This window comes from Notolepis coatsorum (genome assembly GCF_963971535.1).
Source record: "Notolepis coatsorum genome assembly, chromosome: 3".
In the NCBI taxonomy this organism is placed as follows: domain Eukaryota; kingdom Metazoa; phylum Chordata; class Actinopteri; order Aulopiformes; family Paralepididae; genus Notolepis; species Notolepis coatsorum.
Genome location: NC_140167.1, coordinates 72,567,829 through 72,594,103, shown reverse-complemented (window position 1 = coordinate 72,594,103; position 26,275 = coordinate 72,567,829). Strand labels below are relative to the sequence as shown.

At 43.4% G+C, this 26,275-nt stretch overlaps 1 protein-coding gene across 1 annotated transcript in view; it reads right to left on the bottom strand.

Annotated features, from left to right (window-relative positions):
• Positions 1-24,738, bottom strand: part of syde2 (synapse defective 1, Rho GTPase, homolog 2 (C. elegans)) — a 136,177-nt gene extending 111,439 nt beyond the window's left edge. Inside the window, 2 exon segments of the mRNA XM_084310992.1 lie at positions 22,120-24,538; positions 24,540-24,738. Of these exon segments, the coding sequence (XP_084167118.1) occupies positions 22,120-24,538; positions 24,540-24,563 (2,443 nt within the window). The 5' untranslated portion in view covers positions 24,564-24,738.
• Positions 24,739-26,275: the final 1,537 nt, after the last annotated feature.

Here is a 26,275-nt window from a genome sequence, read left to right as displayed (position 1 = left end):
TTTTTTCTTTTTGTTTTTATTGTGATGCTAGTTTCTTTATTTTTGATTATTTATTTTTTGTAAGTGCTGTCTGTCTATAAACTGTTAATAAAAATTTAAGTTTATATAAAAAAAAAAAAAAACAAAAAAAAAAAAATCACACACACACACACACACACAGGACATGCTGTTATCTCAGTGAATACAGCTCCGATTACCCCAAGACTGGTAACATAGACTCCTTACCTTAGATCAGATGTTCTCCAAAAATATTATTCCAATTCCTGATCGCCATTCCAAATATCGATCGCGTTTATTGATTGATTATTGGCTGCTGTAAATATATATTCCAGGCTGCTTTCCGTCTCGCGATCAGATCCCTCATCATCAGATGGCTCGCCAGCACAGTGGAGCCAGTTGGTATAATCAGTATAATCGACTGACCTGCAGTTACACAGGGATAGACGATAGGGGGCTGTTTTTTCCCATCGGAGCTCCTGGAGGGGCTGCTGTACCAACGGGAGACTCGGTTGATGAAATATGAATTCCATCAAACCTTTATTTGAATAGGCAGGTTAATTAAGAACAAGTTCTTATTTTCAATAACGGCCTATTTGGGGGTAAAAAGCCCCCTAGGGGAAAGGGGATGGGGGATAATTCAGATGGCTAATAAAAAAAATCAAACGACAATACACGTCGTCGGCACTCAACGGGGGGTCTGATAAGACGAGAATAGTCGTCGTCGGCATTCAAAGTGTTAAAGGGAAGCTGTATAAGACACTGAGACATTTAGACACTGAAAGCGCTTAAGCTATGCAGGCACAATGGGTCTCATTCTCCAACGGACTTAAGACAAAATTTGCTCTTAGGGCCATTTAAGACATCTTAGATTTTGGGATTCCCCAACGTTAAGAGACCTGATCAAGGGAATTTCGCCAGGAACGTCGGGGAACCCCCTACTCTTTGCGATTACGAAGGACGGCACTCACAACCGTACAGTGTCCCTGTTACATTGTTACTGTCAAGTTCCAGAGGACAGAGTGCTCCCTGCAGGACAACAACACCACCAGGTCCAGAGGACAGAGTGCTCCCTGCTGGACAACAACACCACCAGGTCCAGAGGACAGAGTGCTCCCTGCTGGACAACAACACCACCAGGTCCAGAGGACAGAGTGCTCCCTGCTGGACAACAACACCACCAGGTCCAGAGGACAGAGTGCTCCCTGCTGGACAACAACACCACCAGGTCCAGAGGACAGAGTGCTCCCTGCTGGACAACAACACAACCAGGTCCAGAGGACAGAGTGCGCCCTGCTGGACAACAACACCACCAGGTCCAGAGGACAGAGTGCGCCCTGCTGGACAACAACACCACCAGGTCCAGAGGACAGAGTGCTCCCTGCTGGACAACAACACCACCAGGTCCAGAGGACAGAGTGCTCCCTGCTGGACAACAACACCACCAGGTCCAGAGGACAGAGTGCTCCCTGCAGGACAACAACACCACCAGGTCCAGAGGACAGAGTGCTCCCTGCTGGACAACAACACCACCAGGTCCAGAGGACAGAGTGCTCCCTGCTGGACAACAACACCACCAGGTCCAGAGGACAGAGTGCTCCCTGCTGGACAACAACACCACCAGGTCCAGAGGACAGAGTGCTCCCTGCTGGACAACAACACCACCAGGTCCAGACTCCAGAGGACAGAGTGCTCCCTGCAGGACAACAACACCACTTTACCACAGCGGCCTTGGCCGGGCCTCAAACCCACAGCCTTCCGATCATGAGCCTGGAATCCTACCCATGTGGCCATGCTGCCAGACATCAGGGTGTCTATAGGCAATAGGCATGCGAGAGAACTTCTACAAAGAGGAAGCTGGAAGCTCTGTAGACACAACAAAGTGTTGTCTGTATGGAGCCGGGTCTGGCACTTGGTCTGAAGAGGACCCTCTTTATAAAAACAACTCAGGAAAGAGAAGAAAAGGCTACAGTGGCAGTCATTGTAGAAGTCCCCCCCCCCCCCCCACAGCACTGCATTCTGCATATATCCCTCATTCATTCTCCAAACAGTTCCTCTTGGTCTGACACTTCGTGGGCATCGCAAGTGAAAATGTTGTATATACATCCCTAGGGCATAAAAAAAATATTGTTTGGTTCCTGTTGGTTGTCAGTTAAGGCCATGGGTAGGTAGGGAATTTATTTTATTTTATATTTTATTTTATTTTTTCCCACTGCGACTATGGATCTAGGGAATTTCTTTATCTAATTAGAATGTTCACAACAACATGGATGCATGTACTCTGCCAGCATGTTTAATATCCATAATACTAAAGGTTTGACTAAGATTTTTATGAAACTTTATTATAAAAAAATAAAAATAAAAAATAAATTTATTTTTTTTATTTTTTTTAACTAAATTGGGTCGCACCTAAAACGGCAGGGTCGGTCGGCAACCGGAACCAAACCATGGCATTGGAATTACGTTTTATTTAAAAGAAAACGCCAACATTTTGGGAAATTAGCTTATTTGCCATCTTCCCTGGAGTTAGACAAGAAGATACATACCCTTTTCTTCTCTGTGCGTGCATTAGGCTTAGGGAACATACGTTTATTTTGTACATTATCTAACGTTAACACGAACCTAAACTAACTTTAGGTTAGTTGTAACGTTAGTTTAGGTTCGTGTTAACGTTAGATAATGTACAAAATAAACGTATTTCCAGTGCTATAGACATCGCTCTTTTATTTTGGAACCCCCCGACCGGAAGTAAAAATTTACCCTCGTTATTTGCTTTAGTGTCCGGCTGTTGGTTTTCGTTAGCTAGCAGCATATCAACACCAGCCATGGGAATACTGTTCTCTAAATTGTGGAGGCTTTTAATCGTCAAGGTAAGAGGATTTTAAGTCATGGTATCCATAAACTTCAATCGGTTCGGATCCTTTGAATGAAATGAGAATGTAAACAAACACTGGCGTCACGTTAGTAAGTATCACTGCGTTGTGTGAAACCACTGACTGCGCCCCGAGAGGAGTGGTTCGGCAAAAAATAGTTCCGAGTATATTTGCTTAGAAAACGTAATCGTCTAATTCAAGTTCCTGTAGGGAACTTCAGGGTAAAGGTCTGACCCACTTCCAGTGATGAAGCTAAGCTACGCTAACGGAGCGGCTGTTCCCTAAGCCTAATGCACGCACAGAGAGGAAAAGGGTATGTATCTTCTTGTCTAACTCCAGGGAAGATGGCAAATAAGCTAATTTCCCAAAATGTTGGCGTTTTCCTTTAACATACTGTACAAGTTCACACCTCTCATACAACACATCTAGCCATGCAATGCGCCTTCTTACAGTGCCTACACATACTCTATCTCTCTCTCCCCCTCCCTCCCTCTCTTTTTGTCTCTATGCCTCTTTCTCACTCATCTACCCTCTCTCTCCATCTATCTCCATCTCTCTCTATCTCTCTCTCTCACATACATCTCTCCCTCACACATACATACATTAACACCTCTGTGTTATGTACTAGGACCATCTGTTACACCTTCAGGTCAAGGGTGTGTGTTAGCCACGCCAAAAGCACATCCCCACTCCCTGCAGGCAGGGACTCTGCAGTAGCTCACTCAGGGAGATTTAAATTGGCCGGCGTACTCCACCATCTTGCTCGGTTGTGTGTGTTTGTTGGGCACTGCACTGGTGAAGGTTACTGTTCCGTACGCCAAATATGCCAAGGTTCCAGGTTTGGCAAGCAGCCCCCCAATCACTACGTGCCCCATTATGAGGCAGGGTCAAGAGATTAGGGCACACACACATTCATAGCCACACACACAGACATACATGGGGACAGACACATATATGCACACATATGATTGCCCAGTGTGATGTAGGGGTGGACGGTATAAACGGTATAGAAAGTACACGGTATGAATTTGCGCTACGTTATGGATTTTGACTATACCTTGTGACAGGTAGAGCAGCTCTAAAGTAGCAATGACGTAACCACACCAGGGCCCTCATTCATCAACGTGTCTTACGCACAGATTTGTGCTTAACCAGTTGTGCGTACGATCATTTCTAAGCAAAGAGTGGGATTCATCAATTTCAACTTGAACTTGACTCCGTGCTTACGTGTACGCACAGGTCGGAGCACACTTAAGGCGCTCCCATAGTCCAGCAGACTGTACACAGAGCAGACTCCGCGGATGTCCGCGCGGACGTCCACGCGGACTCTTGAGCTTTGATCTCAGCGGACAGCAGACCCACAGGTGCGACGCTCCTATTTTCTGAGGCGCGGACATCCGCGCCGCTGACTTGGTGTCACACAAAACGCTGCTCGGCGTTTTGGTTGACATCGAACTGCATTTAATGTGACGCCGATCTGCATTTTACTCTGACCACTCGCTCCAGAGAGATGTTTGAATGGCTTTTCTAAATGAAGTGTGTAAAATTGCCAGTTTTATTTCGAAATATTGGAAACGGAGATAACATAGAATGTTATCTCCGTTTCCAATATTTTTAAATAAAACTGGTGCTTTTATTTCATGCAATGCGTGTTTCATTTCAGCACCACGCGCTGTCCACCTCAAGCCTATACGGTACATTGCATCTCGCTACCTGTTATTCAAGTGCGTAAAACTTTTTTTCTGGGAAATGTAGTAAAACTGGTGCGAGAAATGTAGGAAATAGACCGCGGACGTCCGCTGAGATCTGCTCGACTATGAAGGCTCAAAGAGCCGCGCGGACATCCGCGGAGTCTGCTCTGTGTACAGTCTGCTGGACTATGGGAGCACCTTTAGCTGACGGCCAGTGGTAGAATATCGTTACTACGCATAAGCGCTCCTCAGTTCTGCATTAGTTTCAAGGCGGAAATAAAGACACTGGCGCGTGTTCTGTATGACCCCCGTAATCCATTATAGTTCATTGTGAAATAGCACAGTAGTGTAATTATGGTCAAAACCCTATAAATAGCATTTGGAATAATAGATATTTCTCTCAGAATGAATGCAGCATGGTTTATATAGCGTTATCGGAATATACGGGGTGTACTGGGTGTACTGGCTCCGCGTAGCTCAACTCGTTATTATTTTGCGCACAGACCGCAGAAACACGGGAACGTTTTGATTATATTTAAAAGGCTTTACGTTAAACGAAACAAGTGGAATTTCGAAGCTGTAAGCAGAATACAAGTCATATGAACACCCACGATATAGTGTTCTTCCCCCTTTTTACTGTATAAGAAAGAATAAAAAACGCATTGCAATGACACCAGGGTGTATGTGTATTACAAAACCCTTGCAATAATGTGTCTTAAATGAATGAAAAGCATACATGCTCTGGACACAGAGCATATCGTGTGGGTGATATGACTTGTATTATGCTTACAGGATTCCACGTATTTAGTTTTACAATGTCAAATCCTTTTAATGTAAATCAAAACATTCCCGTATTTCTGCAATCTATGTGCAAAATAATAACGAGTTGAGTTCTAACAAAGAACATATTACATGCTGGTATGCTGATAGAGTAAACTATTATATGAATATGATATGATATAAGGTATACACTGGTCCGTCGCATACACTGGTATGCGCAAGTTACTGTTGCATAATGTAGGCTATGGCTGCCAGTGCTATTATATGGTGCCTCAGGGCAGCTCTGGCTGCAATTGTAGCTTACCACCACCGGTATGACTGTGTATGAACGAATAATGGACTCTGTGAAGCGCTCTGGGTGCCATGAAGAGCGCTATATAAATCCAAATCCAAGTCATTATTATATGTAATTCATATAGGCTACCTAATAGTATATGATTTTTAGAGGCATCTATTTTGTTGTCGGTAATACCGACAACAAAATAGATGCCTCTAAAAATCATATAGCCAATCGAACACAACTAATAAAGGCATTCATATTACAGCACGGTTATAATGACACACAACCAACGCCAAACAGTGGTCAACGAACGGTCTTTATTAGTATTTTGAGCTGTCCAGGCAGAATTGCAGCAATGGTCTTAGGGAGCCGTTGATATCTGACATCACCGTTTACAAGTCCGCCTTTTATTTATCCCATAACACGCGTTGTGTCTTCTTGGTTCGACAGCAGTGAACAATCTCTGTGAAGTTTCTCAGAGTTCCGCTCGGGTCAGTCCATTATTTCACATCCCATGGGGGGTGTTTCCTCACTTTCATGACCATATATGGATAATCATGCACGAGCATTGACGGTAGAACAAAGTGGTATTCATCAACACGGAGGAGCATAGGACCTGTGTACGCACGGTTGATGAATCCCGATTTTCCTGTGCGTGCACTGATTCTACATTCTGTGCTTACGTGTGGAAATAGAACATTTTCTACGTCCACGTTGATGAATGAGGGCCCAGGGCTCTACAGTGCAACTATTTCACTCGCATTTGCCCCTAAAAATAGATATGTGTGAACTGGAAAAATCATTTAGGAGCACAGTGTGCAAGTAATGGCTTTGCATAGTGGGCGTGTCAACGCGCAATTGTCATTTCATAATAGACACAAAGCAGAGTGGACCTTCAATTCTAGAAGCAAACTAGCTCTTCAGCCCTGCGTTTGACAGCTGTGTGACAACGTATCTCGCGAGTCGCGCAGTTTAGAACTATGTGTAATGTAAACTCTGCGATGGGTCCAATGGTCTAACATGCTTTACATCCTCGCCATTCTGGAATGCCCACGTCGCGCTAAAACCTTAACTAATGTTAGCTGCTAACGCTAACTAAACCTATCCCTGGCATCCAATAGTGAGGGAAGGGGGGGCTGAGTCCGTCCGTCCCTCCATCCCTCTCTCTCTCCCCCTCCCTCTTTCTCTCTGCTAATAATCCTGATTCGATTCTTGAACCTATTTCATTCAAAAGGAAGATATTGATGGACATTAGCTATAGTATATAGCTCAGTAGCTGTAACAGAATCATTTTATTACCGTAATTCCTCTAATAGTAACCCCGGCTTGTATTTGTTTCAACTGTAGCGGATACCAGGCTTGTATTAGGAGGAGGCATGTATAAGAGAGAGGCCTATATTTCTAATTTTCAAACAGATCATAATGAATAAATCAACATTTTGTGTCAGTTTGAACCCAGTAAAATGTACTGGGTTCATTTATTGAAACCAAGTACTGTATGAAATACGGTAGTAAACAGTGCAATTACAGGTGGTCAAAAAAAGTTAAATAAAGTAAAATAGTGCAATCACAATACTGGTATAATAATAATAATAATAATAATAATAACTTTGTTTTATACAATTCTGAGGTAGGCTTACTCTCTTGGTAAACATTAACACCATACCATTATATGGTATTTACTGCACAGCCAGGCCAGCATATAACAACAATAACAAAATATACCCGGCTTGTATTAGGAGGCCGGCTTATAATTGCTTAGCTCAACAGCGCACCCGGTCATTAATAGAGACCCGGTTTTTAATTGAATACCGGTTACTATTAGAGGAATTACGGTATTTACGTTTCAACAGCGTCAAAATATTAATTACCTTACCTGCCCGCAGACACTTGAGAAAAAAATACCTCTGTACTATGTGAAGAGTACAGTAATAGCTGCCATACCAGTGTTTTACCCCTTCAGAAGCATTTATACAGAAATGTTATGATAAATTAATATACCGTGATATATACCGTTACCGTCTATGCTTCAAATTATACTGTGATATACATTTTAGACCATACCGCCCAGCCCTAGTGTGATGTCACAAAGCTATATGTTTGGAATATTGCCTTGAATTGACCGTTTCTCCTCTTGCTGTACCTGGGCAAGGCCTATAGCTGGGGATGTTCTTGGAAAAGGAACAGCATTTTTTTATATACAACACTGAAAGTAATGACAGGGTATCGCTAATGCAATGAGAGAGTAATGCACATTTTTTGTCATTTAGCTGATGTTAATAATGTAAATTATTATCGGCAGGCAGGCATGTTATATGGTAGTTATTCGCAGCAGTTGTCTGGAGTTTAATAGTTCTTACAGCATCACCTCGAGAGCGGATACAATCTAGATTCTTTATGAATGGTAGTACCTTCATATTCCTACTGGGTTAGATGGGGTAACAGCTCTGGTAAACAACCGTGGAAGTCATCCCACCTATGCAGCTGTTACAGCGACACCCTCACAGAATGGGAGGACAATTTCCCAGTATCTACTTGTGGTCGGGAAATACCCAGCAAACAACCCTGGAGGTTGGTGGACCAACAGCTACACCCCCTCCGAGAGGATACCATCCAGTCAGTGTCATGGGAAACAAACAGTGTCTCGCCAACTACAGCCTCTCCTTGAGTCGAGAGCGATAGTTGAAACATAACATTAGCTGTGAGAACGCATGCCGCCAGCCAGAAATGACAACCGAAGTCACCGTTACACCCTACATTAGCGACAGCCAATTTGTACAGTCGTCACCATCCCCGTGGAGCGAGTGTGGCCTGTTAAATGGGCTCAGTGAAGGTGTGCAGGAAGTGTCTGATGTTTGAGAGAGGTGGAAGGTTGGGCCGTAAATCTGGCGAGCTGTTGTGAGGAATGCTGTACGTGTTGCAGCATGCCGCTATGAACGACCCCGTTAAAGGAGGCTGCCAGAGAATCCCACAAAGGCTCCACACGCAGAGCAGGCTGCTGCCATTCTCGCGGCATGTTTTGTCAACCAAGGAAGAGTTGCTTGTAACTCCCTGGGAGCAGTAATTTGTTACAATACTTTGTATAGTACTTCACCGTTACAGCCCCCTCCCCCCCTAGAATTGCCAATCGCTTCCTTTCTTATCTTCAAAGCCTGGTACAACATGGGCTACTTTGGCTGTGCGAGTGATCATGTCAGGATAAAGGCGGTTACAAATGTAACTCTAGTTATACCAGTTGGCGTGAACAAAATGCCAACTTTGGTTGAGGCAAAATAAAGCAATATGCATGTCACACGGTATTGGATATTGGGCTGATATGAGGCTAAAACAGAGTATCTGCTTATTGGATATTGGGCTGATGTCAGGCTAAAACGGGGTATCTGCATATCAGATATTGGGCTGATATAAGGCTAAAATGGGGGAGTATCCCCACCAAAGAAAATTATTCATGAATTTATAATCTTAACACTTTGGGTGCCGGGAGCCGTCTTTAGACGTCTTTGCTGGCCATGCTAAAGTTGCCGGGGGACGCTGTACGTCGTCTTTATATCAATATTTCAAAAATCTGCGATCGGATTCATAATGTCCCTCCGCTGGCCTGAGATCCACCAGCAGGACCCACTGAGCTCTCTGGCGGTTCAGGAGCGCCATCTGGTGGCCGATCGGCGCAAGCGCTTAACAGGAAGCGCACTAGAGGTTTTGCTAGACGTCCGTATTGCTTCCGGCCACTCGGTACATGTCCCGTGACTCTAGCTCGTCACTCTACATAGCGATCGATTGCCAATAACTCGATAAACAACATGATTTGGACGTATATACCATTATACAAGCTGGAGATGGACCGGGTAATAATATATCCCATAATGATAAAATTTCTACTCGACGATGATCGCCCAACGGCGCGCGGAGACTGGGGTGAGTTTCAGCGTGTAACGTTACCGTCTTCGATAATAACTGATATTATCAACATTTGACCCACATTAGATGATTGGTATAACGCTGCCCACGGAATTATAAACGCCCCCTCGCCCATCCGGTCAACATCAGATGACGTGTAGTAACTTCTAGAAGTACGTCTAGTTGGAATTTTTTATATCGCGCTGATTGCCATCAAACTGTATTTCATCATCAATATAATGCATTTGGGGCTATATATCACGTTCTGGAGAAAGCTGCAGAAAGAGATGAAAACATACTTATACATTAGACCATACTTTACTATGAATATGTGAATGAAAAAGTTTAACGTTGCTACACAATGAACAATACATATAGGACTTTGAATGGGCCCTAATAATGGCAATGTAGCAATAGAATTTAAAAAGTTATAGCCCTGCAAAGAAGGGGACTTTCTCCATAGACAAATAGCGCTGGCAATCTATGGTATATCATTAATTTAACCTTAGGCAACCAAAGTGTTAAAATGTTTGCGGGTCCAAAATTAATGTTGTTGTTTACATGTTGCATGCATGTATCCCCTCCCTACTTCCCATTTCAGGCATGTATCCCCTCCCTACTTCCCGTTTCAGCCATGTATCCCCTCCCTACTTCCCGTTTCCCCACGTGGAATGCACCTGATTGGATAAATGATGTGCTGGTGCTCTAGTGTGACATCTAGTGGCTGAATGTTATCTATAGCACCTTTAAATCAAGCGGTGGAAAAATAAGAAAACGTTGGAAAGGATACGGATCATTACATGTAAACAGGTATATGAATAAACGGGTCATCCAGGTTCCATATAAACCAAGACTATGACCCTGACCGGGATATGGCTCATAGCCAGAATATTAACCTGCCCATTGTTTCCAAAACACCCTTGTTGCAACATTTTAACTAAAGTGACAGCTGGATGACCTGCAGCCAGCCAGGTTACTGAACATACTGGGCTGATATCAGGCTAAACCCTAAAACAGAGTATCTGTGTATTGGATAACTTCCCCACTACTAAAACCTGGTACCAACAGCCATGTGTAACACAACATCAAATCCCTACACATGCAACACATTCTGCCGCGACTTCCACACCTGCCATCTCCTTCCAACATCTGATCCGTCTTTAGCGCTACCATCACCCATACATCGACCCGCTGCACAACAAGAAGAAGCATTGTGCCGCCGTCGTGAGCTGTGGGTGTTTATGTTGAAAAGAACCCACTGCAGCTCAGTGACAAGGTTTGGCTCAGTGTCTCAGAGGCCGAACCAACGCCACGCCGTCCTTCCTGACATGACTTGACAAGAGTCGCGGTGAATATATGTGTACAGGTTTCTTGCAAACACATCTCTGTGTCTACTTTGATCTAATCTGGTGTGCAGTGGTGGAAAGTAACTAAGTATTTTTACTCAAGTACTGTACTTAAGTACATTTGAGTATTTTAATTTTAGGGAACTTCATACTTTTACTCTATATTGTACTTTTTACAAAAGATATATACAAAAGAAAATGTATTATATATACTTTTATAATACTTTCACATTTGAAGCCTGTCAACTTCAAGAGGACGTAATCAGAGCAGCATAACTGGACCACATACCACTTTAACATAACCTATAGAGGTCAATGGATACTAGGGATGGGTACCGAATTCGGTACTTTTGAGGTACCGAACCGAAACACGTCGGTACTACCGAGTATCGAATCAAGTGAGATACCCAAAAAAAATTACCTTTTTTTTTTAACTTTTTTTTTTCATGTCAACGTTCACACGCACAATATATGCTTACCTAGGATTTGACTTGATTCAACAACAGAGCAGTCGGAGCAATGACAAGCCGAAAACTGTCGAAATTGTAGTTATTTGAAGTTTGAATTCTTTTTTTACGACTGAGGTAGGTAAATAAAATTTCTTGAGACTAAAGTACAGAAAAAAGGTACCGTTGGGTACCGGTATCGATTCACAGGTACCGGTACCGGTATCGGTTCAAATGTGAAAGGTACCCATCCCTAATGGATACACAAACGTCATGTAGAATGTGTACTTTTACTTTAGATACTTAAGTACATTCAATAGCAAATACTTCTCTAATTTTAGAAGAATTTGAATGGAGGGCTTTTACTTTTACCAGAGTACTCGTTTATCTGAGTATTTCTACTTTTACTTAAGTAAAGTAAGGCTTATCAAAATAAATGGTTTGGTTCCGGTTGCCGACCGACCCTGCCGATTTAGGTGCGACCCAATTTATTTTATGAGTTAAATATATATATATATATATATTTTTTTTTTACAATAAAGTTTCATAAAAATCTTAGTCAAACCTTTAGTATTATGGATATTAAACATGCTGGCAGAGTACATGCATCCATGTTGTCGTGAACATTTTTATTAAATAAATAAATTCCCTATCCATAGTCGCTGTGGGAAAAAATAAAATAAAAAATAAAATAAATTCCCTACCTACCCATGGCCTTAACTGACAACCAACAGGAACCAAACAATTTATTTTGTTAGGCCTAAGGAGGCTACAAACCTTTGTACGTAAAGAATGTGACCCCCCAAATACATAAATGTTTGCCTATAACTGTTTACTTTACATTTAGTCATTTAACTGACACTTTTATCCTAAGCGACTTACTGTACAAGCGAAGTTCTGTACAATAAGTCAGCAGGAGGGGTACAACTCTGGCAGCTAAGGGTAAGTGACATTGTTCCTTCCAAAACAGTCACTATACCTGAAGTGTCCCCACTGCCTCAGTGGGCGAAGTACAGTACATCCCATTTGTGATGTCCCTCTCCACCAGATGTTGGTATATTGACTACTAATAGCCTACATATAAATCTTAACAGCCATCTTGGCCAGTACATTTTTCTTTATCACATCGACTGGTGAATTGTCAATGTCAGTGCAGAGACTACTACTGCCCTCCTGCAACACACACTAATGGCGAAACAGATATTCTTTAAAACAAGGAAACTATGAAAGGAAGGGTCATCGCGTCAGAATACCAGCGTTCTATGCTCTGCTTGGCGCCAGACTTTGGTGCCAGTTCTATTGAAGCCTGTATTAAAATTCAAAATATACCACCTATCTGAGGAAATATACATCAACCAATATATCAAACGTTAGCTAGTTAAGAATGTCCAGCAGCTTTTAGAGGTCATCACATCTGAAATGAAGAAATTGAAGGAATGGTTTGATATGAATGAATGAATGAATGAATGAAAACTTTATTTAACAGATTGCAGAATGGGTACAATACAGTACGGCTCAATACATACAATTGTTAAGGGGATGCAGACCTGAGAAAGACGTTTGTCTTGTTTCCATCAGGGTCCCCCCAAATTATCATTGAACTTGAGCAAAACTAAAATTATGTTTAGAAACTGTAGATTGGATACTCAGGTACAAGTTAAAATAAATGATGTGATTATTGAAAGAGTTTATGAAAATAAATTCCTAGGTGTAATAATAGATAATCTGTTGGAAACCTCACATAAAACATGTCAAATCTAAACTCTCACGAAGCATTTCAGTCATGAGTAAAGTAAAGCACATTCTGGATAGAAAATCACTCTACATTCTCTACTGTTCACTAGTTTTACCATATTTAAATTACTGTGCTGAAGTCTGGGGAAACAATTATAAGTCTACACTACAACCACTTTTTATACTCCAAAAAAGGGCCATAAGGATAGTTCACATTGCAGGTTATCGTGATCACACTAACATATTGTTTTTGGAGTCAAAGACATTGAAGTTAAATGATCTTGTGGAATTTAAAACGGCACAATTAATGTATAAAGCAAAAAGTCATGCACTTCCAAGAAACATTCAAGAATTGTTCTTTGATAGGGAGGGGGGTTATAATCTGAGGGGAGAACACAATTTAAAAGTGCTAAACGTACGCACTACCATGAGAAGACACTGCATCTCGATATGTGGAGTGAAACTGTGGAACAGTCTAAATGTGGTGCTAAAGCAATGTCCAAACATGAGACAATTCAAACTGATGTATAAGGAAAGGTTCACAAGGTACAGGGATGAGGAAGGGACTTGATATTCACGGGTGTTTACATTTTTATTTTGTTTTCTATTTTATTTCTTTCATGTTTTACATATATAGTTTTTGTTTTTTGTTTTGTATATATATATATATATATTTATGTTTTAAAATAGTACACTCATTTGAGTAGTGGAAAAGGGGTAGGATTAAATAAGTGTATACTTCTTCCTACTCCTTTTCGAACATGTAGATTGAGTTGTTTTGCTTTTGTTATTGTTTGTTTGTATTCATTGCATGTTCGAAATAAAGATTTCAAATCAAAATCAAATCAAATCAACACATTGCAGATGATTCTGACATCCAAGTAGGGCTGGGCGATATGACGATATTATATAAATATCGGGTACAGTTCATTAACGATACACTTTTTAAACGTATCGTGGATATCGTGATGTTTTGCCCAAGAGGCTTGTGTCGCGTCAATCTGGTCCACACGTTGACACTTTTGAACAGCGCCGCCCCACACACACACTAGTCAAAAGTTACTACTTATGATTAACAAAGGCATTCGTTTTGTGGCATTAACGTTATATAGTTACACTTTCAATAACATCAGCGTATTTACATAGCAACGTCCGAGGTCGACCTAGATATAGCAAGCATTAGTCGTTCATATCTCAGCCCGTGCTGACTCAGTTGTGCCCATTCTGCGGTCTGTTAATAAAGTTTTCAATCAGACAGATGTATGGAAAGGCTTTTATTATAACATCCGTTGCAGTAAAATCATTATGCCTCCAGTCGTTTAGTCATTCTGCGGAGCTAAAAGCTAAACGTCGGCCGCGGCGAGCTACCACTGCCATTGTTGTTGTCATTGAGCTCTCCAATGGCGGAAATAAAAAATTAATACGCGCTTGCCGATTGGTGCTAAGAACAGCAGGGCGGGTGCAAGCGATGTGACGTAATTGGCAGACGCGACTGTCAATCAAAATGATTCTGTTTGCCGTCTGATGAATGAAAACGTTATTAACAGATTGCAGCATGTGTACAATACAGTACAGCTCAATACAACAACAGTCAACAGTGGACTGGAGGATGCAGACCAGAGAAAGACTTTCGTCTTGTTTACATCAGGGTCCCCCATTTTCAATTCATCATATTTCATATCTAAATCATATAATATATCATTGCTAAATATATGCAATATATAATCTAATAATCCAATAATCTAAATCTAATATATAATATAAAAATGCTAAATGCATGGGTATTTTATTTTGTCTTTAATGTTAGCTTGCAAACTCAAATACTGTCTTGGTAAGCCTCATAATGAATTGTTTGGGGAAAAAAAGAAAAACATCGTGATGCGTATCGTGTATCGCCGAAAGGTCAGAAAATATCGTGATATCATATTTAGGCCATATCGCCCAGCCCTACATCCAAGGTAAAGATTACGGGTCAAAAAAAGGAGATGGCTGATCTCATTTAACTCAACGTTGTTTGAGTTTCCACACTTGGCACCAATGTGTGTTCACACGCTACACAGTGACGTGATGACCCTTCCTTCTTTTATAGTTTCATTGCTTTAAAGGAGGAACAAGAGGAACATGCAGAATATGTTGTGGCAGGAAAAAACCGAGAACACACCAATCTCTCAGGCTGGAAATATACACACACACGGCTGAGACACGGCACGGTCTTCAAGAATGTTAACGACAATGTTCATTCACACATTCAAAGCTGTTAAGAGAGCGGTACATTCAGCACATAATTGGCATTCTGAAGGACAGATTCCTTGAAAACAACATGTCCATCTTCAACTGCTTTGACGTTAAATCCTACCAGATACCTGAGAAGCAAGGGTGAGTTTAAGTAGCCTAAAAAACAATCCTGACATTGTTTTTAAAGATGTATTTTTGCACATGCACATATCTGCATTACACACATGAAATTAGAAATTAGAATCTTTCCTGGCCCAAATAATTGCTAGCGGAAACTCTGGCAGTAAGATAATATCACTAGATGGAATAATCACTAGAGGGCAGCAAGGAGCAAGTAAACAACAAAGAAATTTGATGAGAAGATTAATGGTTTTTGTGCATGGTTTACAACACAGGCCTGCCACGATAACACATTTTGCTGGGCGATTAATTGCCCCCGAAAATATCGCGATAAGCGATATTATTGCGACCGGTTAGAGAATTTTTTTTTTTAGAGACATTTATTTCCCAAAAGTTCTCAATTTCCTTTAAAAAATTCACTAATATAATGATAATAGCTAGTGATGCACGATATATCGGCCGCCGATATAATATCGGCCAATATGGCCGTTTTTTTACACATCGGTATCGGTCCGATATCAAGATAGGGCCGATATATATATATATATAAAAAAAAGTTATTATTTTTTTAATCTTTATTTTTTATTTTTACATGTTTTGTTCTTAAATAGTTTAAAAATATCAGTAATTTCTGAAAATAAGTTACAAAAGTTTTTAAAAAAAATGCGTTTTGGAAAATAGCTCTTTATTTGATTATCATAAAAAAGTGTTTTCTATACAGAGATATCGACATCGGTAAATATCGGTATCGGCCAGAACAGCAATATTAATATCGGTTATCGGTATCGGCCACAATTTTCACATCTGTGCATCACTTGATCTGATATTTATTTTGAATAGTTGAATAGTTTCAAAATATCAGTAATTTCTGAAAATAAGTTACAAAAGTAAAAAAAATTAAAATGCGTTTTGGAAAATAGCTTGTTATTTGATTATCATAAAAAAGTGTTTTCTATACAGAGATATCGACATCGGTAAATATCGGTATCGGCCAGAACAGCAATATTAATATCGGTTATCGGTATCGGCCACAATTTTCACATCGGTGCATCACTAATAATAATAGCATAATAATGCAAGGACACCGTTTCAAAGTGCAATAAACTTTTATTTAACATTTTAAATATCCTAAATAAAAAAAATTCACAGTTTGATTGTTTATTATAAAACAAACTGAAACTGGAAACAAGCCCTCTGTCTGGATTTTTGTGTCATCCTTTTAACATGTACATGTATTATTAATGTACCTTGCGCCGCGGTACCATGTACAAAATGTTAATAAAGTGTGAGGAAAAAACTGGAAACGTAATAAATAAAAAGGCAGTGAAACAATAATCAAATAAACACCAAAATATATACTATCTCTATTGGAATGGAGACTTCAGCACAAGATAAACTAGGGATGGGCAAATATAATCCAGATCGATTGATCACATGATGTACTCGACTAACTCGAGTACTCGTGGAGGAAAACTTTGTACAAAATAAACGTATTTTCCGGTGTTTTAGACTTTTATTTTGAAGCCCACTGCTCCGTCTTTTCCGGTGTTTTAGACTTTTATTTTGAAGCCCACCGACCGGAGCGGAAGTATTGTTGTTATTATCCTAGCAGCCAACTTGTCTCGTCCGGTTCTGTGTTTTTGAGCTAATGATAAAACAAATGTTTTGTCAGATTGTTGGTGAACAACTAACTTTAGGTTAGTTTTAACGTTAGCTACTAACGTTAGATGCAGCTACTACAGGCAATCAACGATGAGGAGGAAGCGTCAAAGCCGTATATAATAGAATAGCCGTGGTGCATAGGCACGAGAGCGCAACTCGATTACCTGTTATAATAAATTAATTCATGTTTAACTTGTCCCCTTGTCCAGTCCTTTGACCACCCGTTCATTGTAAACAATGATGCATGTAATTGTATTAACGTTATTCTGTGTTGTAGCTATGCTATACGTTGTATTTCGTTTGTTGGGTATTTAGCTAATGTTGTTAGCATTGAATGAGCATCAACAAACGCTAGATCTTTAATCTTTATTTAGCAGTCCAGTTTCTCCGGGCAGTAGCGAGTAACTACTTGGGTCTAAAAATAGCTAACGTTACACTACAAATAACGCTACTTGGTTAAAAGGAGCAACACTATTGAGAAATGTAGTTAAGCTATGTGGCGTTGCCCTACGGAGCTCCCGTGCTGTGCTCTGTAGTAAGGCCAGCGCCCCCCCACACGGAGAGTGACTGACGAGGGGTACTGGTTCCGCGTCATTAAAACAAACGCGCAAATAGCAATTAATCGCGCCCGTCAAAATCATTGCATTAATTTTAATTATCGTGCCGATTAATCGATTTATTGCTTATCGCGGCAGGCCTTGTACGTTTTCCAATGTTTGGAAACGTATGGGCATACATGCCATACAGTCACAGGCTCTCTCTCCCTTTCTCTCTCTTTCTCCCCCTCTCCTCTCTCTCCAAGACTTCTGATAATGTATAACCTCACTATTCCAGCCTGCATTCCAGACTGTGCTCACAACTCAGGGTCGTTATCGACGCGGCTTTCAACGCGTAATTAAAAACAAGTCAGCGCAGAGTAGACTGAAATAATTGATCTTCGCTCTAATTGAGCCCAAACTCCTGGTGTGAAATATAAACGATATTAGTTACTTCAAAGTTAACTTTTAATTCCCAAGACGGAGCCTGGAGGGGGCGTTCACATTTACTGAGCCAGAAACGTATAAATATCTGCATGAAATTAAGTAAGTAGCCATAAAAGGGTTTTTTTCTTTCTTTCCAGCTGAGTTAGTCATTCGTTTGACCCGCTTTTGAGAGCTTTTTTAAATGACCCTTTGTCCAGTGACCAGGCCTGTGGGCCAAGATAAGCCTGGGTCTGACCTTAATAAATAGTTAAATGCCCTCCATTTTGTTCATTCACAGTGCGGAATTAAGTAACAGGGAGCAAAACATGTTAAACAACAGGAATGGCATTCTAAATATTCACTCCTGGCTCCAAATGCTGGTTACCATGGCGCTAGCCTCAGAGCAAACTACTGGTTAGTAGGAAGGCAAAATGACAACCCAACCCCGCCCCCACCCTCCTAAACATAGAGGGTCTCTCTCTCTCATGTTTGGTTTTAAGCAGACAGGGCCCTCTCTCCCTCTCCGCCTGTCTCACTATCTTCATGTTGGTGCAAAGCAGCACTCCCCTTCTCTCCCTCTCCCCTTCTACCTCTCGGTCTCTTTTTGTCTCCCTGGTGTTGGCACAGAGCAGACAGGCTCTTCTCTCGCGTCCCTCCTCATTCACTCTTTTTAACACTGGCTCAGAGTATACAGCTCTCTCTCTCTCTGTGTAAACAACACCACCTCATTTGATGGGCACCAATACTCTGTATTTCAATCAAATCCCAAGCTTAAAATTGCCAGAGTTTGAGCAAAAAAACTACGCTACTACCCATTGGACGTAACGGTCCCCACAGCATTGCCCGGGACACAAACAAGGAAGGAACATAGATATTTATTAGGGATAAAACCGTGGAGCTATTTGCTGAGGTTATGGCCCTTCTGTAGTTCTGGCAGTACAATACTCGACTGTGCCTAGCAACAATAGCGTTGTACACATAACCGCAGTAAAGAATGCACTCCTGGGTATTAGTGAGATGCACAACATTCTAAAAGTTAGCTGGTAAAATCTGCTAAATGTCTAAGACATCAAATGTCTATAGGAGGCAGGAGGGCAAACCATAGGAGGCTAGTCAGACGGAGCAGACAGCTACCAGACCCTCCAGGATTTCACGAGAATTAACGCAAATTCAACCAAACCCGCCAATATTTGCGACAGCTTGCAGATTTGACGCATCCCTGCAATATTTCTGCATTAAAAAGATTAGGCTGCTCACAATTTCCAGGGTCCTCGCAATGTTTCCACAGAAAATGGTCAAGCTGCTTGCGATTTTCTGGTCCTGGTTCTTATGACCAGTTTGGCCACATGAATGTAATGATGTAGTGGCGTGCCACACTCTTCATTTGACCGTCAGGAGGACTGGGGTCACTAAGCTAGGGTCCAACAGAATAAATCACAGAAAGGAGGGAACTGCTTTGAAGTTGGTGGCAAGAGCTTGACTTAGATTTGTGATGAAATGGTGAATGTGAGAGGGACAGGGGAACGGAGAGACAGAGGGCCAGACGAGTGTGATGTATGAGGGAAGAGATAGATGCAGGGGTGCGAGTATAATGTGTGTCTGTGTCTGTTGTTGGTGATTGAGAGAGGTACTGTAGGTAGAGAGGGGGTTACATGTGTGTGTGTGTGTGTGTGTGTGTGTGTGTGTGTGTGTGTGTGTGTGTGTGTGTGTGTGTGTGTGTGTGTGTGTGTGTGTGTGTGTGTGTGTGTGTGTGTGTAGCCTATATATATATTATGATATATGAAAAATATATAGCCGAAAAATATAAAAAATGTTATGGACTTCCCAATTTCCCACAATAAAAACAAAGAAAGTATTGCTAATTGCATTGCGATTTTTGAGAAAAGCAACGGCAAAATCTAACATTCTGGGTTGTTATAATCACACACAAAAAACTCTGTGACATCCTGGTGGGACTGAGCTAAGGAGGGCAAACATGGAGGCTTTCCGCTGGACTGGGAAATCACACTCTATTTCAGGCAGCACATGACACACAGTCAACAAGGGCATGTTTGCAAGCTAACACACACACACACAAACACACACACATGGGCGCGCAAACACAAGCAAAGTCACACACCCAAGCACAGGGGTGAAATACGCTAACTTGAGGAAATGTCTCTTGAAACTAGCACGTAACCATTCAGCCCCACGCCGGCGCACCTACATAGTACTGTAGCTACATGTATTACATGTTTCATTAGTCAGATCCTGCCGTTAAGGAAATGTTGATATCGTCTCTGAATAGATACACTCGTTGTTAAACAAATGTTACTATCCGATCATGAACGGTTTGCAAACCGCATGCAACGTTTTGGACAGTAATGCTTGGCAGCATGATGTTAATTTGCTGGCTCATAGGCTATAGCTGACCAGACTAGAAACCTCTCCATTTCCAGTAGCCATTTAGTTAATCTGCTGGAGCAGTAAACAAAGAACAAACAAAGAGTTTCCATTGCATCAAAAAGTATGGGAGGGATTGTGTTCCAGGTATTACTCAAATCCTTTCACTATGTGAAACGGAACTACTATGGCTTGTCAAGAACTTATTTTTAAATTGCACCTACATGACCTGTGCCTGCGAACTGAGTAATGGTCAGCTGGTGACCAGTGAACAACTGAATGACCTTAAATTAAAGGGATAGTTGTGATTTAAAGGGATAGCTGTGATTTTCTGAACCTTAGCCCTATTTCTTACATACCAATGCTGATGTTGATCGGCAGAGCCCTTTCTCAGCACAATCCATGCCGTTCCTCATACTAGCTTGAGATATTTAGCCACAAACCAAAGCAAAGTCAATGGGGTCGAGCTCCTGTCCTGTACAAGCCGACTGAAACTCACCGAAAACTACATTGTGTGCACTGGGTGAAATTAATTTCAGTAAGCCTCAGCTGCTCATACCAGACGGGAGCTCGGCTCCATTGACTTTGCGTTGTGGCTAACTATCCGCAGCTAGTATGAGAAACGGCTTGGCTTGTGCTGAGAAAGGACTCTTTAAGAACTATCCCTTTAATTAGCAACTGATAGCCCACAATGGGAGTCTGTAGGACTGTGGAAAGAGAGAAAAGAGAAAGAAAAGAGGAATCCCTCACCACATCCCGTGTAGCCAACGTAGAGCTTGGGATGGTATTATATCATTATTATATTATATTATTAAAGTATTATTTTATTTCCACGCCGAAGGTTTCCTACCCTTCGTATGTTTGAACCGGCCTAACGCCTCAAGCTCCATCCTGTTTGATCCTAAAGCATCTAAGTAAATGGACTGCATTTATCCAATGACTTATGCAAAGCGCTTTACAATTTATGCCTCACATTCACCCATTCACTCACACACCGACGGCAGAGGCAACCATGCAAGGTGCCGACTTGCTCACCGGGAGCAGTTAGGGGGTTAAGTGTCTTGCTCAAGGACACCTCGACATGCTACCGAGGGGAGCGGGAATCGAACTGGGAACCTTCCGATTACCAGATGACCACTAAACCTCCTGAGCCACTGTCGTAAACATGTGCACTGAACGTATGACGGTTGATGACGCAGACAGGAAAGGTTTCATGATACAGATGTTTTCACCTCTTAATTCTTGGAAAAAAATGTATAATAGAAAAGGGGACATCAATGCATGCACACATATTCATTAGGCATTGATATACACACCACCACCACCACCAATTCTAGCGAGTGAGTTAGTTGTTATTGCATCTGCAGTGGTTACTGTAACCTCCTACGACGAGCCACTACAGCAAGGTGCTACTACTCCTAAATTAGTTGTGAAGGAGAGGTTACCCGTCACCATCGGTTAGAAGAATCATATTAAAAAGAAAAGCAAAGAGAGGCGAGCTCAGGCTGTTTTCCATCCTCCCCCTTTTCACTTTGCATCCAGAGGAGGAGGAGAGATGAAGGGGGGTTGGGGGGAGTGAGAGTGGGGTACCGCCACCAGATTGAGTGTACTACGGGTTAAAGGAGGATGAGAGAATAATCAGGTGAAGGGGGTTGGGGGGTAGATTTCACCCAGTTGGAGCAGATCCAGAGGCGGTTCGGGGCTTCCTTCCTACCTGACTGCTGGGGCGACAGAGAGGAACTCCTCTGTGACTTGGCGGCCGCTGTCCCCCCGCGACTCAAACTCGCCGACTTGGACTTGGAGGACTTCCCTCCATGGGCCCGCGAACTCACCCGGGCCCCTTCCGCCTTAGAGGCCCCGGCGTTGGCCCAGTGGTCCGGTTTCTCCAGCCCTCTGCCGGACGGTGACGAGGAGGAGGAGTTAGGGGAGCCCTCGATGCGCTGCTTCATCTCAGACGACAGCAGGCGTCCCTTGTGCATCCACGCCTGCATCTTGTTGACGGTGACGCCGTGGCCTTTGTTGGCGGAAGCAGCGGCCCTCTCCCGGGCCCCGCTCGGCTCCTGGGTTTTATCCCCCTGGTGGCCCCGAGTTGCTACGCTCGTCGCGCCGTCCGCGTTGTCCGAAGAACCGGCGAGGCTGTTGACAGAGCCTCGGTCCTCCTCACCGCCGGCATCCTGGAGCTGCTCGTCACTGCCAGCGGGATCGTGACAGGCCCAGGTGTCCGACAACTCAGAGACTCCGGTGACCTCTGCGGCCGTCTCTTTAACCCCTTCATTCTGACAGGTATCCAGGCTCTGAGCCCCAGGATGCTCGACCTCAACACACACTGAGGGCCCATGAGGGCAGGCGACAGCCCTGTCTTTAGCTACGTCTCCATTCTTTCCACAGATACAAATCTGGGGCCAATCCAGATACCTAATGGCTCCGTCGCTAGCAGAGCGCAGTAAAGTGGGCCTTATCTCTGTAGCAAACAAATTCTGTAGGCTCTTACTATTCAGCCTGCCTTTGAGGTACGCTTCGAGGTTCCCACTGGGACGGAGCAGGAGAGAGTCGGTATCTGACACGTTCTGCGGACTGTGGTCTCCTATAGATGACCAGGAGTCACTGTCTAGGTGTTTGGATGACAGCCTCGAACACAGGCTGTCCCTGGAGTGGCTTGTGCTAGAACTCTCGTGGTCAATGAAGGAGAGTTGCTGGCCATCGAGGCTGATATCATGCATGGCGTTAATAAGGAGGTAATAAGCCTCTTTCAGCTGACTCCTAAGTCTGTCCGTCTCCTTTGCACTACTGTCACTGTTCTGTCCTTTCCTTAAGCTGTCTACCCCGGTATGGACTACCTCTGTCACCTCCACTTTATCGCCTTCACTTTCATTTGTGTTGTTTCCATAAAATGGGAGAATTTCGTTGTCATAGTAGTCGTCGTCTTCACTATCCAGAGAATGGTGTCTGAGCGAAGACCCCTCTCTGGTGCACAGGGATGCCACATTAATTTCGCAAATGTCCAAATCTTTTGGGAAAAATGTCGGACTTTGCAAAGTGGACATCCTGGTGTTCCCCGAACACACGGGTGAGCTGCCGTAGCTCTCAATGTTTCTTATCAACACGTTTTCTTCCGTGCTACTGCCAGCCGCCAGATGATAGCCTGGTAGACTATTGGGATCATGTTGCGTCCCACAAGTTGTGGAACGTGTTCCCTGCAGTGTAGACTGAGAGTTGTCGATGATATGCGCACGGTGGTTTATTACAGCCACCACACTGCTGCTCTCTGCCATGTGCTGGTCTCGAAAGCAACACGGCTCTATCCTTTCACTCTGATCTCTGTCAAAGAGGCACCGTTTTGTCCCATTAGTTTTAGGGACACAAACGTGACCACCTGTTGGTTTAATAACGACCCCGCCAATCGGCGCGGCGGCCCGCTGTGGTGAACGGTATAAAATGTGGTTATTAATATTATGATGATCGCCCCCGAACCCAATCGAATCCCCGGCGCTGCACTGTCGCGAAATACAGTGCAGCGCAAAGTGCACAGAGTGTTTGGTCTGTGCATGCTGCTGCGATCCTCCGATCAATGCCACTACCGGCGTTGTTGCGACTTGGCCCGGCGCGCAGTAGTACACACTGTCGGCCTCCCTCATCACGTCCCCCGCCCCGAGCGGCATGTCTCTCCGAAGCGAGACCCCCGACAGTTCCTCGTCGTCAGACCGACGCCCGCCGCCGGACAGCGGCTCCTCTCCCCCCGCCGGGCCGCCGGTGTTGACGCGGTGCGCAGCAGCAGCACAAGTCACCTCGTAGTCGGGTGGAAGGAGCGCACTTCGCACTAGCACCGCGGCGCAACTCCGAACTAGACGACACCCCTCGATCTCCTCCTCCAACGCACCACCGTTAACATAACAATTCTCATAAGCACTCATTCTGTTTGCCACCAGCGTACAATCCAACCCTGCGAGCAGGACTGCAGCGGGACGCGCCTCCTCGCAGCAGCTCTCTTGCTGCTGCTTCTGCAAAACGTTCTCTTTACCTTCTTCTCGGCCCCCGTCCGCCGCGGTGGCAGCAGCAGCAGCAGAGCCGTATCCTCCACCGGCAGCCGACGGTCCTCCTTTCTTGGATTTCTTCCCCCTAAGTTTCGCCAGTAAAAGTCCTCCGCAGAGGATCAGCCATTCCTTTTCGACCCGGTATTATGTCTCCTCCTCCGGGGGGGTTTCTCTCTCAGCGCACTCTCTTCAAAAGGTAGAAGAGAACGACTGTGTTTTCGCGAGTCGCTGCGGTCAAAACTCGCCGGGCGTGCGAGCGTCTCTCCATTCTCCGCTGTCCTGTCACTCTACTCCAGTCTGTCTGTCCCACTAGCACCACCTCTCCCCCTCTCTCTCTCTCTCTCTCTCTCTCTCTCTCTCTCTCTCTCTCGTCTCTCTCTCTCTCTCTCTCTCTCTCTCTCTCTCTCTCTCTCTCTCTCTCTCTCTCTCTCTCTCTCTCTCTCTCTCTCTCTCTCTCTCTCTCTCTCTCTCTCTCTCTCTCTCTCTCTCTCTCTCTCTCTCTCTCTCTCTCTCTCTCTCTCCCCTCTCTCTCCCCTCTCTCTCTTTCTCTCTCTCCCCCTCGCTCTACTCTCCCTCTAGCGAGCTCTCTCGCCTCCACCTCCCCGTGCTGGCAGTTCAAATATTTGGAATATTTTCTAGAGGTGAGAGAGAGGGGCCTTGTTTTGAGCAAGGGTTCTCCAGAAGGCTTTCCAAGACTGCCCCTACACAGCTGTAAACTACAACAGCCTATAATTTATGATGTCAAGTCAGGATGTTTATAACTTGATCCAACTGTAAAATAACACTGGTAAGCTTGCAGGTCTAATTTGTGACAGCAGAGAAGATTATTCGTTTTTTATGTCGTCTAATACTGCCCATATATTTAATGACAAGTGATCACAAAAAGTTACATCCTGCAATGTAAAGTGGACCTATGTTAAGCTGTATAGTATAGTCTACTTTATGTGGGCATCTACAGCATTGGAGAAGCTGCTCTTTGTATTCATATTCAAACAGATCTTTGTCCCAACATGTGAACAGAAGTCCATGAGCACTGAACGAGAATCCCATCAACACCTTCAATGATGGCTGTTAAGACATTTCAGCAAAACCCCCAGGGTACACACTGTGCCACAGGCTAAACATGCACAACTGTCCAGACAGAGAAAAAAACGATTCTTGTGATTTACCGTTTTCTGCAGTCAAAATTCTACAGGAGTAATCACTAATTGAGTGGTGTTAAAGGAATACGCCAACATTAGGGGAAATGCGCTTACCGTCTTCTCCAGAGTCAGACAATAAGATAGATACCAATTTCCTCTATCTGGCTGCAAACTAGCCTAGGCTTAGCACAAAGGAATGCAAGTGGATACGGACCACTAGCCTAGCTTAAAACTCTGGGAGAGGTGTTTTTGGCCAACAGCCAGGCTAGTCCTTTATCTGCCCCCATTCATTTGTGCTAAGCCAGGCTAGCTTGCAGCTGGATAGCGTTCGGTTCTACTGAACACAACGCACAGAGGAAATTGGTATCTATCTTCTTGTCTGACTTTGGAGAAGATGTTGGCGTGTTCTTTTAAAGGTGGAACTACTACTTGAGTATTTAACGTTTGGTTCTTGATACAAAAGTCCAGGGCCCTCATTCATCAACGTGGCGTAGAATATGTTCTATTTCCACACGTAAGCACAGAATTTAGAATCAGTGCACGCACGAAAAAAACGGGATTCATCACACGTGCGTACACAGGTTCTACGCACACCTGTCTTGATAAATATGACTTTGATCCTACGTTTGAGCTCGTGCACTGTTTTAAGTATTTGCATACCAGAACCCGCCCGATTAACCATATACGGTAATGGAAT